Source organism: Equus przewalskii, chromosome 10 (genome assembly GCF_037783145.1).
Source record: "Equus przewalskii isolate Varuska chromosome 10, EquPr2, whole genome shotgun sequence".
In the NCBI taxonomy this organism is placed as follows: Eukaryota; Metazoa; Chordata; class Mammalia; order Perissodactyla; family Equidae; genus Equus; species Equus przewalskii.
In genome coordinates, this window is record NC_091840.1 from 18,032,020 (window position 1) to 18,051,149 (window position 19,130).

Sequence of the window (19,130 nt, forward strand, 5' to 3'; positions counted from 1 at the left end):
GCAAACGTCCAGAACTGCCCCAGTAGAGAAAGAAAGTAGATTAGTGGTTGCCTAGACTGGGAGAGGTGGATGGGGAGAATGAGAGGTGACTGCTAAGGGGTATGGAGTTTCCTTCTGGGTTGATGAAAATATTCTAAAATTGATTGTGGTGATGGTTGCACATACCTATGAATATACTAAAAGCCATTGAATTGTACACTTTAAATCAGTAAATTTATGTGTTATGTAAATTATACCTCAATGAAACACCCCCAAAATCACAGTGATTTCAGAAGCTACTGAAATGCTGAAAGAAAGGTTATATGGAGAGCTGGAAGGAAGGAGTGAGCATCCCAGACACCAGACCCTGCTTGGGAGAAACCTTAGAAGCAGGCATTGGATCATTAAAAAGGGATTTGGAACAAATTTCTCTAAGAACTGAAAAGGAAGAATACAGGAATATGTAAGAAATAAAAGAGAGATCTGGTTGCCTTAGTGATTGGAAATGGCAGGGATTCTCTTAAAAGAAAATTCTGATTCTGTCATGAATCCGAATTTGGTGACTGACCTGGACAGCTGGGTGATCTGCTGTAAGCATGAATCAGCGGCAGCAGAAAGTAATGGTTGAAATATTTCTAATTGGCATATATTTAACAAAATAAAAATATGCTTTCTCTGTATCACCTTGGTTTTTAAAATAATTTGTATTCTTTTGGGAAAATTTTCAGGCTGATCCAGTGTCAAGAATATTTGTCATTCTAAAGTAGAAGCATTCACTTTACCAAACAATCATCCTGTAGGTTTTTCAGATGTTTCAAGTAAATATTAAAAGTATATGAATCTGAATGATATAGAGTTGCCTAGACTGGTAGAAAGCTATTATTTTATCGCTGTCAAGAAAACAGAAAAGTTATAGGAGTTTTTCTTTAAAAAGAGGAACTGTACTTGTATACAATACAGTAATCATATCAGTCGCAGAATCCTTAATTTTGCGTTTGTTGTAATTCCAGCTTTCACCCAGAAAAATTGTGTGTGCATGTGTGCACATGCTCAAATAAAAGAGTCCCTTCAGGGGCACCACGTTGTTAGGTATCAAGATATTCTCTTTTCTACTTCTCCCCTTCCCCCACTCCCCTCCCTCGTTGAAAATTGGCTTATTAAAACTGGTTCACAAGCCTTCCTTTTTTCCCTTTGTGATTGCTTTGGTCTTGGATTTTCAGTGTAGGACTAAAAATTCAAGTCAGATTTCAGTTACTAGGATAATTTTCTTTGAATTTTAAATTTTTCTAAGTAAATGCATAGATTTTTAATGAACCTGTTATTCAGTGGATTTACTTTAAATTTAGCTGGAGAGTTAATTTCATGATTGATTTATTAGCCCTTTGAAAGTATAAAAAGTGGTATCTGTAGTTCATGAAGACTGAAAAACATCATCACATTTTGTTTAGCATCTTTTTAAAACCAATTAAAAGCTTTTCTAAAATGGATTGAACAGGAGAAAATAAAACATGTTCCCTAGGTCTTTATTTCAATCAAGTTTCCCTGTGTTCTGCAGGAGAAGAGATCGAGGGGGGATAGAAAAATTGAAAAGGGCTGTCCCAGCAGGGAGCCACGCCGGAGAAAAGGGCTGCTCTGAGAACTCAGCAGCAGCAGCTAAGAAAGCTCCCAGGCCGCTTCATCTACATGCAGAGTCACACAAGGCGTGGGGGTGCTCACCGTCACCACAGAGGTTTCACATGTGCTTCCCTGCTGATTCCTGTGAAAAGCTAACAATTGGCTTGGAGGGTAAAAGACCACTGCAGTTCACCCTCCCTGAGCTGGACGTACAATTTGTCCAGTGTTAGGAAATGTCCGGCTTAGCAGTGAGAGGCTTGAAGACTCCCCTCCTTCCAGTGAGATTCCTAAAGCCGTCTCTTTTACTTGATGACACTGGGGCTCTTTTCAAGTTTTGCAGATTTATGGAAGTTGAGGGGAATGTGCTTTTCAAGATCAGGAAGATGAAAGCCCTAGTCTTAATGTCAAGGGGGGAGCAGGAGTAAAGCGGTAAGGCCAGGTAAATCTTCCTGCAACCCGCAGCACCAGCGGCATGATTCTCTTCCTCATAGGTCTCTTCTGGTGCCTTCTTTTTTCTTTTTGGGAGACAAAATAAAGTGCCTGGAAAGGAACTCCTCAGGCTGTAAAGTGACGTGACTTCCCAGTTTCCTCAGCAAGTGTGAGAGCAGTTGCGCCCGTCAGCCTGGCTGCTTTAGTGCTGAGTTTACTTGGCTTTTTGACTTTGGGGAATCAAACTGGAAAAGCTCATCTCTATGTACCACAATAGCCTTTTAATTTATGGAGAACCATTCCTTTTTCAGTTCAGTGCTTCCCAGCCTTTTTCATGGCGTGGCGTATAGAAAATGGTAACATCTCATGATGTACTTGGGTAAATGGATGAGGCCATTCACAGCTGGCCAGAGGTGCAGCCTCCCCTGGGACCACCCAGTCTTCCCAAGCACTGACAAGAATTGGTATCTTAGTCTCCCTGTCATTCATTTGCAGCATATCCGTTCAAAAACTCTTTGGAAACTGTAAACTCTTACGAAAGATCACTACAAATTCATGGCAATATTACTGACATAGAACTCAGACCTAACAGTTCTTAGAGTTTTAGCTAAAGTATAAAGTTATTGAAAAAATAACTTCCTCACTGCTCTGGCACCTAGGAATATTACCTAATGAGAGAGAAGCAGGGTTCAGAGCCGAGAAGGGTGTAACGTGTGAACCAATAAGAAACCGTTAGTAAACTCCTGGTGGGGAGTCAGGGAGACATACTTGTTTCTCCATGGGTTTCATTTTAACCTCGTCAGTCTCTAGACAAGATTGCTTTTTATGTAGTTCTTATACGACATCTTAGTGCAGTCTTACTTCAGGTGTGTTATTAGGAAGTCTTGGTAACATTAAGCAACTCTTCAGGCTTTGGGTTGCTTTAGCGAAATAAGCAGATAATGGAAGAGACTCCAAATCATGCAGGCCTAAACATGAGTATCTCTCCATCTGTCTGTTCAAAATTAACTCTGGCTAATGACTACAATATGACTCAATAAGATATATAACCACTTTAGGAAAGAGGTTTAGTCATTTTGCCAGACACATTCGTTGCAATCACTGATGACTTTTGCATTGGACTTCTTTACTGAAAAAAAACTGTATGATGATTGACAGTTTAGTGCCCCAATTTTCCCATTTATTAGATGGCTACTATATTTTATAAAATTCTCTATTAAGTGTACTTTGCTTAATAGTAGATTGTCTCAGGAAGTTCTATATAAATCAAATATATATATGTAATACATATATATTTAGGACAATTTCAAATACATCAAAAAACAGTGAAAAACTTGGTGAGTCCTTTTATAAAACATTCCTATAAATATCTGCTGAATAAAACCACGTCTTCAAAATAGGGGTATTTTTTGTTTTGTTTTTTGGTAGAGCACATCTGTAATATGTATTAAGAATAAAAAATTGTATAAGATATACATACATATATGTACCATTTTCAGATAACTCAAAATTAAATATCTAAATTTTAATCATCAGAGAAATGTTAATGGTGCTGAGATAAAATATTCTCTCACTGCCAGAATGTCTTTTAGCCCCATTGCCTTGAATACATTACTTTGACATGACATCAGTGCTAGAAAAGTGTTGATTATAGTATCATAGTATACCATGGGGCCATGAATATAGTTGTGAGAACCGTGTCTGCAAGACTTAATTCTTCATATTGGACTTGGAATCAGAAAATCTGAGTTTGAGTTGTAGCTTAGACATCTGCTGGCTTCATAGCCTTGAACTAGTCCCTTAATATCTTTGTGTCTATTTCTTCATCTGTAAAATGGAGATATTTCCTCCTGCCTTACCTACCCCATTGAGGGCCGACTGAAGTTCTCTGTAACATAAGTTCCCTGTAAACCTGTAGACTACACAGATAGAAGGTATTAATGCCTTATTGTGAAAAGCATGGAGTACTGAAAAGTAAGAGTGTGCCACTGTTCACAGAGAATGCTGTTTATAAAGAATGAGTTTGTGGAGTCCTAGCCTAAGATCTTCAAAGAGGGAATGAATGTTTGTCCTGCATCATTTGAATATTCCCATTGCTTGGGGCCTTTAGATAGTCCACAGAACCTTTTTAGCTTGTAAGATTGGAAATTTAAAGAATGTAACTACTATCGATAGCATTTTTCTTTAGAAAGTGAGTTCAGAGTTCCAACTTGGAAAGCCCAAGCACAGCTTCCCTCATTTGCAATACTGGAAAAAGAAATAGGGACACCCTGCTTCCCTGTCTGCTATTTGCTGAAATTTAGAAGCTTCCTACATCCCAAGTAAGACAGATACCCTGCTTTGGGGATTGTAGATCCCTCTTAGAAAAGGGAGAATGAAGGAGAGACAGGAATTTCAGAGGTCTTCAGGGTAAGGAGTAGAGGGAGGGCCAGGGCTTCTGGCCATTGTGAGATCCCCAAGGACACTCCCCATTACACTGTCCTCAGCCTCCAGGGACTGGCCCACCTACTGCCTTTTTCCCTGCAGCCACCTGTTGCTGGTGACTAAAGTCCCATTTTCTCCTCACTTCTTGTGCAACAGAACAGCATTTCACAGCTTCTCTCCTACCTTCTTGTCCCTGAAACTAGTACACAGATCTCTGGTGATTTCCTAGGGGCTTATACTACGTGGCGTAACAGCTGTTGGATAAGAAGAACCAATAAGGGGAACCTTACAGAGGGTCCAGACCAAGCCGTCAGTATTCCTGATAGTTATTGGAATACAGACGGAACCAGGCCTTCATCCTTTTAAGTCACAGCTTGACTGTAACCGCATATTCGTGTCAACAATCCTGCTTATCCCTCACATTGGGCAATGGAAAGAGTGCTTTGCACAGGGAAAGCTTCAGACAATGTGCCTAGCTCCGCCTGTTTTCTTTTCTTTTCTTTTTCTTTTTTAAAACCCATTTAGGCTATGGAGATGATAATATTTGTTGAATGGATATTTTGAAGCTGGTGGGTCTTAACTACACATAGAATGGGCATTGGCAGTGTAAATAAGAGTTCAGGGGTTAGAAGACTTGACTTTGAATCCAGTCACTTAACTCTGAGTTTTGATTTTCTCACTTGTAAAATAGGAACAATAGGAATATATAGTTGTGAGAAATAAGATGTGTTGATTGTAGTTCTTTGTAAACTGCAAAGCATGACTCAATTATTAGTCTGTTAACCCACTTTAAAAAACCTCTGTCTTTCCTTGCACAAAAAATATGTAAAACCAACAGAGTAACCAACCCATATCAAAGGAGCTAGGCTCCAGGTGGCTGCTGCTGAAGAAACCAGCCCTAGAAATGTTAGCAGGAAAGAGCAAAGCAGCTTCCTTTTCCCCTAGCTGCCAGCCATCTTGCTCCTGCAGACTTTGCCTTCGCCAGCCCTGGAGCAAGCGGAAGAGGGGGCCTGTTTCCGGAGCAAGAAGAGTAATAATGGGAAGGGAGGACAGCAGGGAGGTGAAAAGCTTTGTGGCCACCCAGCTAGTGACCCATTTTGTGTACAAACGGGGCCTATGTCTGAAGCAGCCTGCATAACTATTAAATCACCATTCACTTAATCCTTAATTTTTCTCATAGTGTTTTCACTTATGATTTCAGTTATAAGGAAAAAAGGACTGGAGGAAGTATGCCAAAATTGTTTATTGTGATTGCCTTTATACCAGTGGCCTCTAAACTTTCTGAACACATTCCCCTACCAGTAAAAAAATGGAGCTCATCCTCCCAGTGCTTTCCTACATCTATTATTCTGTAAGACGCTGTTCATTTGAAAACATACACAAAAAAGGAAAATCTTTGAAGAATGAAACTAAAAATAAAAGTAAAAGCGAGTTCTATTATTTCTCCATCTTTAAAGACAACTGATCTTAGATGGTAGATAGGTGATTTCTGCTTTATTGTTTTCTGTATTTTATAAATTTTCTACAATAAGCATTTATTACTTTATAATCAGGAAAAAAATTGAAACTTAACGTGTTTGCAGGTGTTTTGTTTTCAACTTAGTAGTGTAACTGTCAAAATTCTTTAATTCCAATCCTTCACAACTAATTTGATGCTTGACAGAGTTAAATCAATCGACCTTTGCATCTAAGCTTGTCTATGTGTAAGATATTTTTCTAACCTTGCTTTTTCTTTTAAGGCTGATTTAATGTAAGGTCTGGTCTGTAAGAAACCCTGTGGTCCTCAGAGTAAAAGTGTGCTGGTGCTTCAGGACTCTCACAGTTCTCCTTGGATGCCCACCTGGCATTCAGCTCAGTGCTGTGGTCCCAGTCTGAACTTAGGACAGTTGAATGCCAGCGTGACTAAGGTTGATCAAGACAGATGGTGACAATTGTATTAGGTTTCATGAAAGAGAGATGGAAAGTTTCTTTTCTATCCAAAAATATTTCTTTTGACACGAAAGTTTGAAATACTGCTTTTTAAGGAATCTAGTCATGCATCGCTTAACAACAGGGATACATCCTGAGAAATGGGTCATGAGGCAATTTGGTTGTTGTGCCAACATCACAAAGTGTACCTGCACAAACCTAAATGGCGCAGTCTACTACACATCTAGCTTATATGGTACTGATCTTATGAGAGCACCATCGTGTATTCAGTCTGTCGTTGACCGAAATGTCATTATGCCGCACATTATCATATATGCTTTTATTAGGTTGTACATTTAATAAACATTTGTTCCACACTATAAAAATGCGAAGACGAGTAAGACATTATACCTGCCCTCAAAGAGCTCATAATCCAGAACCACCTGTTCAGTTGTGCAGTTTGTACACAGGGTGTGCACAAGGTCAAGTGGCAAGTGGGGGTTAACATCCATCCCACACTCTGCTCACCAAGCCGTGCACCCTGGTGTGGGGCTGAATCTGCCTGGAGTAGGGTTGCCAGATTTAGTAGATGAGAATATAGGACGCCCAGTTTAATTCGAATTTCAGAAAGACATCAAATAATTTTTTAGTGTAAGTATATCCCATGCAATGTTGGGGACATACTTGCACTCAGGGCTTTATCTGGCAATGCTGGCCCTGAGGAAGAAGGAAAGCAGTGCCTTTTTACTCATAAGGTGCCAGAGATTTGGGGGATGAGGCTAAGGGTGGCTGCATGCACCCAGATGACTGCTTTTTTAAAACTTATCCACCTAAAGGGGTATTTTTTTCTCATTCATACAGAGGCTAACTGATGTTCTTGTCACAATTCAGTGATAGGAAAAGATCTGTAAACTCGCTGTATGTGGTTACATTTTCTAAGTTATCTGGGTTCCAGTGGAATATAAAGGAAAGCGTGGTCCACTTTACCTGAGAAAATCTGCAAACGTTTCACAAATAGAAGTTCTTGATCTTGGTCTTGAAAGATGAGTGAAAAGGAGATTTATCAGGGCCATTGTGGCATGCTAAGGAATTCCAGCTCTGCAGCAATGGGGAGAGACAGTGAAGGATAGGCATATGCCAGAATTAGCAAGTTTTTATTACTTACATACTAACTGATACTTGTGAGTTTAAAGATATGTTTTGTGTACAGTTACTTATCTTAGGCTTCATATGGCATGTTTCACTGGAGGGAAGAATAGGAATTCCTAAGAAATCAAAGGCTTCATCTTTTCCAAATGATTAGAGCTTAACCTATTGAAATATCAATTACTGTTATACTTTAGCCTTTTTTAAGAGGAAAAAAATTGCTACATACATGTTTGGTGTCTGAAACAAAGTGTAATAAACACTATGTTAATGAGTAAGGATCATGGTTACAAACCACAATCACATGGGTCAGTAATCTCATGAAACAGCAAGAACTATTGGAATATGTAAAACTCTTGTCTGGTGGTCATTAAGTAGGCCCAGTGTGCCCTGTTTCTTTGAGTTTTTTACACTTTTTCTTGCTTTTAATGGTTTTGCTGCTAATGTGTAGTGGTTCGGCTGTTACTGGCAGAATCCAGGTGAGTTGCATCAGTCTGTCTGCCTCTGACAGTGCCCCCTTCGACTATGCTGCTTCTGTCAGCTGTAGACTGAGAAAGGCAAGCCCAGGAATCCTGACTGTAGGTAAAGTAAGAGTAACCAGGCTGTGGTGAGAACTGGAAGCGTTTCCCTGTGAGCAGGACCGCATCATCACTGTCTTAGGCCCCTTCCTCCATAAAAACATGTTTAAGGTTTTGTTTTCCAACTGTTGGTATTTAAAACATTTTCTTCGACATGAAACTTCATTTTTTCTTCTGATTTTAAAAGAAGATAGAACATTTTGGGGGCCCCCAAAGTTTTATGGGCCCTTGCCACTGTGCCCACTGTGCCTAATGGATAAGTTGGCACTACCTGTGTATAAAGTTGCTCGACTCTCACTTTGTTTTTTTTCAGTTCTAGAAGTTAGAGGTTTTTGCTTATTTCTTGATTCTTGGCTGTGTTCTGGATAGTTTAAGTTGTTCAGCAAATTGGCCTCCAGATAAGTGAAGTATTGTTTACTAGGTACATGGAATCCATGTTCTGAAAGGTTGGAGCCTAAAGGAGTAAACTGGGTTGTGTGCGGTTCAATGAGAGCAGAGTGTGGAGAGAAGGGAAGTTTTGAGATAGCTCGAACATGAGAAATAATTGCAAACTGATAGAAAATGCTGGAAAACATTTTAATAAAAAGGAATAGTATGAATAAAAATCACAGAGATAGAAAGTAAATCAGAAAGGAGAAGAAAATTGAGCTGGTTAGAGCACGGGAATTGCTGTAGGGCGCGTCGGGCTGAAAGCCGAGAGAGGTAGGAAGATCTACTGGCTGCCACGTCGAGGGGCTTGGATTTGCTCGTTAACCAGTGGTCATCTTAGTTAAGTTTCTAGTGAGAGCATATCTATCAAACTTTTCCTTTTGGCATTAAGACTACTGTGGCATGGTCAGTACAACTTTATTTTCTTAATGTATTTATTAACCTTTTCTCCTAGGAGCTCAGAGGTCATCATTTCTAGGTGATGTATCTACATAACTCATAATTAAGAGATGAGCCATTGCTGATACACATTAAAAATTACACAAATAAGAACAATGGACAGCAAGCATAGTGGAAATATTGGTGAGGCCTGGCCTCTCTTTTCAGCCCCCTCCTTGGATGTAAAAGCTTCGGATAGGTCACTTCACCTCTCACCCCAAGTTTCTTATCTACAGAATAACCAGGAGAGGGAGAAGAAGAGGGCTAGGTAATCTAGACTAGGTCATCTTTAAGAGCTACTCTGAGTGTAAAATCTGATGATTCAGTGTCTTTTTCACAGATTGGTTCCAAAATACTCTTTAATATCACAAAGCGGTCTGCTCTTGCCTATCATAATTATTTAACATTATTTGGGGTGAAGTTTCTCATTTCATATCCAATCTGCATCATGAATTCTCCTCTTTATTGTCCTCTGCCCCACTTGCAGGACCACAAGGATGGTTACAAAGAAGGTAGACTAAGAATTTGCTTCAGGGTAGAATCTAATGGAGAGTTTAAGTGTAATCTGCCTAGTTGTAGCATGATTTATTTGAAACATCCTTCCTTTGGTATTCAACTTAAACATTTAGCTACCCAAAAAAAAAAGAAGTTACAGACATTCGAGCATGAGAAATCAGAAATGCTACAGGATATGCACAGAGGCCCCATTCCTCTCCTTTCACTGTCCAGACTCCTGGTTGTTTTTAATGGTAGTCAATTTTTTCCCTTGGTTTGGGGAAACTAAGAGATGTAGGAGATGCTTAATAATACATATTATCTCACTAGCTTAAATTCATGCTTCTAATGAATCTTATCTTTTCTCTGTTAGTGAAATCTGTATTATCCAATCAATAGCTTGACTATTGATCAACTGATTAAATAAAAGAAAGAGACATGACAGCCTTTGCATCTACTTATATTGTGAATGAAGCATACATGCCATTTATTCTATTTCCATTAAAACTTATCATACCATTCAACACTTGGGGCTCAGATATGAAGACTCTGAAATGGTAGATAGTTATTTTCCCGTTGAACACTTTTTGCATTTTTCTAGGACCAGAAGAGAGAATGTAAAAGGAAGGAGTGATCTGCTACCCTTGAAACCTACACTGAGATCACCATTCATTCATTCAACATAAATTTATTAACTTCTCACTAGGTATAAGGCACTGTGCTAGCCCTGGATACATCAATAAAGCCAAACAGACAGAAATCCTGTCCTTGTTGATGTAAGGCCAGCAATAAATACAACAAAGAAGTAAAGACAGTAAATGCGTAAGGCATGTAGTATGTTAAAAGGTGATCCATACTGTTGGGGGGAAGAGCAGGATACAGGAAGATGAAGGGGGGTGCAGTTGTAGATGCGCTTGTGGAGGGGTTGTGTAGGCCTTGTGGAAAGGCGACACTCAAGCAAAGCCTTGACTTGGAGGGAAAGAACCGTGTGGATAGATAAGGGAAGAGCATTCTAGGCAGAGGGAACGTAGGAGTATCTTCTGTGTGCCAGGCATGCTGTCTAAGAACTGACAGGACATAGATGAATAAAATATGGCTCCTACCCCCAAGGAGTTGACAGGCTAGAAACAAGATTCAGACTTGCAAATAAAGGCAGGGGTAAGTTGTACAGGCGCTATGGTAGGTAGAATTTTTAAAATACCTGTATTGAGTAATACAAACTAAGTAAAAGTATGAAAAATTGTTCCCATTTCAAGATTGAAGCTAGGATAAGTGGTGGACTAAAACATCTCTTAGCAAGAAAGCTTCCTTGCACCGTCTGCCCTGAACTGATTTCTCCCTCAGAAGTCACTGCCTCCGACTGAGGCTCCTCGCTCTCACTGCTGCCATGACTCCTTCTCAGGGGGTGTTTGATCTTTAGCTTCAGGCCTCACTGCAACCCTAGTTAGGCTGAAGATTGGAGTTCGCATCTTCCCCTGACACAGAGTGAATCTTGGTCCTCTGGGAGAATGCGCTCTCTCCGTACCATGTGCTGCCAGTGCCCTGTGTTGTTGTGGGGAAGAGGGGAATTCTCAGGTGCCCCACCACTCGCCCACGAGACCTAATGTTATGGATTCCTGACATCCTAGGCAGAGGACGATTTTTCAGGCTCTGTTCAAGCTCTCACTTCCTTTTATTCTTGCCTCCTCTGACAGTGACGGCAAAGCCCCCAACCCCCAAGCATTCTTCACCTCATGCTCTCCTCTCACAGGTACTAGGATTTTTAATCCCATTTTTATGGTTGAGGAGGAGACAGGTGCTGAGCAGTTAAATAACCTAGCCCAAATCACACAGCTGTGAATAGTGGAGCCTGTGCTTTTCTATGGCACCAAGCCGCCTGTCCGTCAGGAGGCTTGTGTCTGCTTTCTGCCAGCCCTGGGCTTGCATCGAAAAGGATGCCAGGTGTGTGAGGTGTTGGTGAAGGGCACAGATCCCTCCTGGGCCTGCTCACTCTTAAAGCTGGCATGTCGTAGTGCAGCGGCTTTCTCGAGGCCACAGGCCAGCCTGCATGTAGCTGCTGGGATCATCTTTCTCTTCATCACAGCTCTTCCTCCTCAAGAACCTTCTTTAGTTTCCTGTTGCTTTTTATACTAAATCTCCTTCCTTAGTTTAGCATTCTGAGTCTTCCTTTTCTTCGCTGCCCACTCCTCATCTCTCTAAAAAGACTTTGTTTCAGCCCTTCGTGCCCGGACTCAGCTGCCTCCACCACCCACGTAGGATTTAGTGGCATTAGAGACCGCTCCCTCCTCCAGGGCCTCCTCTTTGTCAGTGTCTCTACAGTAGTACAGGAATCTTCCTAGACGACCCCACTCCAACGTGACTGTCCCCAGGGACTGTGTCCCCTCAGCCATGATGAGTTTGTATTTGCTGATGTATTACTTAGTAGTGGTCTGTGAATGTTTGTTTGCCCTTCCCTGCTAAATTGTAATCACTTTGAAGGCACAAACCAAATCTCGTAATTCCGTAAGTACCTGAACAGAGTAAATTCTTGTTAATGGTGTGATCAACTGATCTATTTATCTTTTATTTACCAGGTTTATAATTTCCTAATGTTCTGAAATTTTTCACTCTCATTTATAAAAACCTCAAATTCTAACAATCAGGAAATAAAGTTTAAGGCCTCCAGCACACAGCAGTTTTGATTTGCACTTTTAAACTCACCTCTTAATCCATTTCAGGGTTTCCAATTGTTCACAGTTAATTCTTCTTACCAAGAGTGTATTACACTCGCTCAGCATTGAATGATATGGAAAGAATGGCTTTTCTTTACTGCATAACTGACTTTACTTTTGTTCACAGGTTAAAATCAGGCCTTCCATTTCACTGCAGTATTATATTGGTGGCATTTTTATTTAAGAAAAAAAGCTTTCTTCCACATGAACTTTTGTTACAAATCAGTTTATTGGGGCCAATCAATGGGCAGGACCTATGAAAGGGTGTGGATTATCTGGTTAGTCCTTTGTGTGGCAAAAGGCTTAGATACTGCTTAGTACTTGGCTCATTCTTCATCATGTAAAGAAGTGTTTTTTTGAAGGATCAACACCTGACTGAGCCCTGCCTTTTTCATGGTAATGTTTTCACCTGAGTTGCTTCTTATGGTACTAAGAATTAGTTAACTAATACTTATTTAACCTTGGAACAATGTTTATCATAATCCAGTTGGCAGATAGTCATTTTATGTAGGCCTTTTCTTTATTGCAACAGGACTAACAAATCTCAGTAAAGAGTATGCTGGGAACAGTTTTTTTTCCCCAAATAAGTTATCACTCGACCTTTTTTCTTTCCATCAAGGGGCATGTTTCGGCGCTATAGACTTAAGACTAGCAGCCACACATTAACAAGTTAGATTTTCCCTCTTGGATTGAGCTCTACATTTATTTTTAAAGCTGGCCTTCCTATTTTATACTGCTAGCAGCTTTTCCTCCAAAATGCTCTCCAATGTGGTTTATGTTAATACATTCAGATCTGTTTTTTCATGATAAAACTTCCTCATGAGCATTACCACTAATTAATATACAAAGTGACCCAGCACAATTTAATTATTTGGTCATGTTTTTTGGTGTTTTTTTAAAGACGATGCTTTACAAGTCAAGTCCTGAACTTGCCTGGGTCATGACCTCTCTGCAGTGTTTGCAGTCTTGTAAAACAAGAAGAAAAGCAAAACATAAATTATCCCCTTCATTATAAGTTGCACTGCATTTCCCAGTCTTTCAACACTCTGACGAGCATAGTCACTCTCAACGTAAGAGAAAATTTCACTAGGAAAATGGTAATTCCAGCTTTCTGCAATGAGTAAGAAGTTTCTTCCTCAGTGCCATTCTTCTAGGGCCACCACTGTCCTCCATGAGAGAGGAGCAAGATGAAGGAGTTTGAATTATGGGCTATGGAACATTAAAAACCTAAGAAAAAAGAGAAGTAACAGTTACCTTTAAATGTAGTGAGGATGTACCAGCCTGCGTGGCCTTTGGTATCTGTTAGCCTTCAGGGATATGTCCTAAGTGTACCACTAGAATTTAGTGTTGAGAAATATTTGGAGTGTCAAACTTTTTTGTTTTAGTAGAAGTTTGTGTGTCTTTATGTGTTCGTAATTACTCCACACCCCAGTTTTGTTGTTGTTGTTTTGCTTTGGGACTTCTGTGTTTCTGATCCTTCTGGCTTGGAATGTCCTTCCCCTTCATCTGCCCGGTCAGCCTAGTCATTCCTTAAGGCTGAGTTCAGGTATCTCTCTCCCAGAGACAGATGCTCTCTCCGCCACATATCTCTTCCCTCTACCATGACATCCTGTCCGTAATACCTCCACCATTCCATACTGTCTTGTAATGATCTCTTTTGTATCCATCTCTCTCTTCATACAAGGCCTATTCCATATTCATCTAGCAACTTGGTAAAGGTCTGCTGATAATGTGTTTGATTTTTAGCTAGTTGATTTATTGAAGAGTAATAATGATTATCCTTTAGTCAGTATACTTCACAGGTACACTTCTATCCCATTGTCTTTGCACAATCATCTGATATATCAATCACTGATTATACCAAAAGGCATTCCTTTGGTATGCCTTTGTTTATGTTGGTTCATTATCCATTATTGGCACAGTTGATGGACAAAAACGAGTAAAATTGAGAAAGGCTAACATGCCTTATTGACAGGTGTAATATTTACAAAACCCAAATTGAAATTGTTTTGGCATCTGATCTTCAATTTCTTAAAATCTTTTCCTGCATTTATTTTAATTTCCACATAATAATATTTTTTATTTCCTCAGTTATTTTAGCATCCTGAGTTTCTAAGATCTGTGAATAGGCTTAATGATTGTATTAAAGGCTTATCTGTGGAATGACTGTATCATAAATCTAGTGACATAAGTTTCAAATTTACTCCTCTTCCATTTTCCAAGTAAACATTTTTTTAAATGGTTGAAGAAAGGATTCTGGATCAGGTTTCCATTCCTGGCTCCATCATGATTAGTTATTTGACCTTGAACAAATTACTTATATCTGTGAGACTCAATAGCTTCATAAGTAAAATAGAGATAATACTAGTACTTAATTCTCAGGATTATAATGAACATTAAGTGAGAGATTGATCTAAAGAGGTACCGTACTACAAAGAGGAGAACGTGAAGTCCCTGTATTGAATGGTGAGGTACCCAGACCCCTTCCCCCATCAACTCCCAGTATGCTGGCAACTAGGCTTTGTAGCCCTCAGGAAGGAGATTGGAAGATTCTCCTCTGGGAGAAATTTACACATGCTGACCTTTGAGGGATCCCTAACAATCAGCCCAGTCGTATCTGATCATCCTACAGTGATGCCCACAGACTCAGAACTGCCAGTCATCAGTTTAACTCTTAAATATGAATAGTCATCCAACAATCACCAGACACTTGAGGAAAGCCTCCAGTGAACAAATAGGAAAAAAGAAAGGAAACAGAAAGCGGAGAACAGAAGAAAATATTTTTAAAAATCTGTAATGTTGTAATATTCACAGAGATCTAAAATAAAGTACTGTACCCATCAAATATAAGAAGATACAATGATAATAAAAAAGAAACATTCAAGAAACAAGAAAGAGCTCTTAGAAATAAAAATATATATATATTATAGAGAGAAGTTAATACAAAGGTTGGAAGACAAAGTTGATGCTAATTTTAAAAATGTTACGAAGAGAAAGAAATAAAAACCAGGAGTAAAAAAAGAGAAAATGAGAAGATTAGTCTTAATAGGCCAGTATCCAATGAAAGGAGGTTCAGGATAGGGGGAAAACCAGAAAATAAATGGAAGGAAATCTCAAAGAAATAATCCAAGATAACTTTCTAGAACTGAATGATTGAAGTTTCCAGTTTAGAAAGGACCTATCTAGTGCCAGCAAAATGAATAAAGAAGACTTATCTCGACATATGTAAGTCTGAAATTACAGAAGAAAGGGATAAACAAAGATTCCGTAAAAATTATATTTTAAAAAAACGAGTTAGAAGCAAAGAATCAGAAAGTCAGAATGGCACCAGTCTTCTAGCCAGCAACATTGAAAATTGAAAGCAGAGCCATGCCTTCCAGATTCTGAGGGAAGAATCATTTCTAAGCTTGCTGTTGACACCCAGCCGAACCATCGAGTAGAGCTGGAGTGTCCAATATTAAGGGTGCAGTGAAGGCATTTCCAGAAATTCAACATCTTTACATTTTTGCCTCCCATATGCCCTTTCTTAGGAAGCTTTTGAAGTATACGCACCACAGAAAAGAGGGAACAGATGAAGAAAAGGGAAGGCTGGGATACAGGGGATCTAAGAGGAGAGAGGAAAGTTCCAGAACTCCAGCTGGGCAGCAGGCCTAGAGAGCAGTCAGCTCACCTTGAGCTCTGAGGACAGGGGACTCCAGGAGAGGGGTTTTTTTAAAGTTAGGTGTTTTTTTGTTTGTTTGTTTTTTCTTTTTTTTAATTCTCTGACATGTTTGAACATATTGAAAGAATATTTATGGTTGTGTTTGTTTGGGGATGAACTTGTGATAAGTACCTGGTAAAATAAGCAAAGGGGGAAAATGGCAGTTGTTAACTCTAATAAAAACAAAACGTTGCCCAAGAAAGGAAATTTAATAGTACACTACTATTTGGCTTAGCTGTAAATCATAATTATTTAATTATAATAAATACTGAATATATTAACCCCAGACAATGAAATAACTGTTGGAAGGCTGAGGAAAGGAACATATGGGGGGCTAAGTGCAAAATTAATACTAAGTCCCCATCTTCCATAATAGGAAGTCAGTAAATAATATGTAAGCTGAAAACAAAAATCTAAAAGTAGCACTGTAAGCTTGTTGTTTAAAGATAAGGTAGTAAGTACAAGAAGAAAAGCTGAGAGAGTTGAAAATGGTTGCTTCTGGAGAGGGGGCATCAGGAATAGTGGTACAGGCCTGCTATAGTTTTTAATCATTTTTTGTATATTTTTGGGTTAAAAATAAAAATGAAATTTAAAGATATTAAATGACACAATTATGCAAAGTGCTTAGCACCATGCCTTTCACAGTTGTGTTGCATAAATGTAAACTATTATCATTACCCTATTCCCTCTAAAATGCATACTAAAGCCTTGCTAAGTGGATGATACAGACTTTGCATCCATTCACCTCCTTTTTTGTTCCTAGTTGCCACCATAGATATACCACGTTGGCTGTGAAAAATGAATTACAAACATATACTGAGGTATCCTCCTCTGGGTCCATGTCTCCCTGATTTACTAATCCGTTCTTTTATTGATGTGAGTGAGAAGAAAGTGTTGCTCTTTCTGAATCATGTTGATACATTTTTTTAGAATTTTAAGAGGAATATTCTTAATTTTTTCCTTCTCTTTTGCCTGATCATTTGCATTTCTGTGATTAAATACATGGATAGTACTCAGGCTTCCTCTAGTTTCCCAATCAGCCCTACCCCATGTGTTTTAACAGGTTTTCTCCCTCTCATCAGGGCCGCAAGCTTCTTATCATTGGGACCACTAGCCGCAAAGATGTCCTTCAGGAGATGGAAATGCTTAACGCTTTCAGCACCACCATTCACGTGCCCAACATTGCCACAGGAGAGCAGCTGCTGGAGGCTTTGGAGGTGAAAATGAGTTAATGGATTACACACTGTTTATAAGAAAGGAATTGAGGCTGGAAATAATGCTAAGTGGTGCCACAGACATCATACCTCACGTTTAGTTTCTATGTTAACCTAGAATATGGGACCTAGGATATACCTTCAGTTGTTTTCAGGAATTAGAGATGAATATAAGTGAGAGTGAATTAATTTCCCACTCCTCAGTGTAGGCAGCGTACAACCTGCCAGATTGTCTGTGTTACTCTATGCCCAGGATGAGTAATGCATATAGATTACGTGCACCAGAAACTTGAAATGGGGGGTGGGGAGGGTAAAGTAATCAAAATATAGAAAATTCAGTCATTCATGGCAGCTTTCAGCACATTTACTTGCACTTAATAATTGGAACAATGATTAAAACCTTAGACACTTCAAAAAAGCTACAGAAATAAAAGGAATTGCTTTATTTATTTATTTATTTTTAAAGATTTTATTTTTCCTTTTTCTCCCCAAAGCCCCCCTAGTAGATAATTGTACATTTTTTTGTTGTGGGTCCCTCTAGTTGTGGCATGTGGGACGCCGCCTCAGCATGGCCTGATGAGCGGTGCCATGTCCACACCCAGGATTCGAACCAGCGAAACCCTGGGCCGCCGAAGCGGAGAGCTCGAACTTAACCACTCAGCCATAGGGCCGGCCCTAAGGAATCGCTTTATTAAAAAGTTCATATTATGGAAATGTTTTCTTAAATTTTTTTAAGGATGACAAAGTCTTTAATTTAAAAAATATGTATATATATGTCTCCTTCATTAAACTTGATTAATTATCAATGTACACAAATGAGTTAACGAGATCTGTTAGAAAATATTATCTAGTGACTTGTTCAGCGGTGGTGAAGGCTTCCTAAAATCCTCAAGACCCATACAATCGGGGCCCACTCCCAACAACATAGAAATTACCTATATGATAAACGTCTCCAGGTTACCCATTTGAACAGCGTTTGTGCTGGGCTCGGGTAAAGAATTAAATGTAGTCGGCTTTGACATGTACAGATTGTTCCTAGAAAGGAATGTTAAAAATTTCAACTGATATTTATTATGGATTGGAGCTGTTGCTTTCCCCCCAGCAAATATCTCTCTAAATTCTAATGCAGGTCTCTAGGAAACAGGGTTTAGGATACCAGCTTTCACTTTCATAGTTCCACGTAATGGGTTTAGGAAGGTCAGGTTGAATTTCAAAATATGAGGGAATTCTGTCAACTTGAACCAGTCAGGTAGTTCTTATCACTGTTCCTTTAGAGATAAATGGGAGAATCAACCAATGTTGATGCACTTACATAAAAGTGCTTTCATGATTTTTATTGTTTTTGTAGCTTTTGGGCAACTTCAAGGATAAGGAACGTACCACGATTGCACAGCAAGTCAAAGGAAGGAAGGTCTGGATAGGAATCAAGAAGCTACTGATGTTGATTGAGATGTCCCTACAGGTAAGCTGCACCCTTCTCCATGTGATTCAGACATAGAAGTTTCATGATATACCAAGAAGTTTTCTATTTCCTTTGCTGCACACACCCCGAAAGGGGCCGGGAAACGGTGTGAAGGGACAGGTTACTGAGTGGCACAGATTAGACTTCGGCTCTGTATATTTTCTCCTGGCTGGGCTCCTGGGAATTTCATGCAAACTGTTGTAGAGTTGAAGCATCCAGGATCACATAGAAAACTGAGCCCCAGGCTGCTGCCTGGGCAAAGACAGATGAAACTTTCTGGGACTTTCTCACGTCTCCTGGCAACTTACCTTTCCTCTTTTGGGAACTCCACCCCTCCATGTGCCCATCCTGTACCTTCTTGTCCTTACCTGACATACTAGTTAGATAATAAATGTATCCCTACCCAGCCCTGTGAGTTCAGGACCTTGATCTCACTCACATTGAATCCACAGCCCCGGAACTGAGCCGGACACATAGTAGGGTGCTCGGTAGACTTTGGTTGAATGCGTCTATCCCAGGTCTTGGTGGACAGACTGGCTGCATTCTAAGCACTGCGTGTTACTGCTCAGTCCCACCATTCGATCAGGTCAGTGTGAGCAGTGC

The 19,130-nt window shown here is 39.7% G+C and overlaps 1 protein-coding gene across 1 annotated transcript in view; it reads left to right on the forward strand.

The window, feature by feature from the left end:
* The window catches only part of NSF (N-ethylmaleimide sensitive factor, vesicle fusing ATPase), a 142,469-nt gene that overhangs the window by 119,032 nt on the left and 4,307 nt on the right, over positions 1–19,130 (forward strand). The window contains exons 18-19 of the mRNA XM_070561754.1: positions 16,934–17,068; positions 18,414–18,527. Of these exons, the coding sequence (XP_070417855.1) occupies positions 16,934–17,068; positions 18,414–18,527 (249 nt within the window). The remainder of the gene's footprint in view (positions 1–16,933; positions 17,069–18,413; positions 18,528–19,130) is intronic.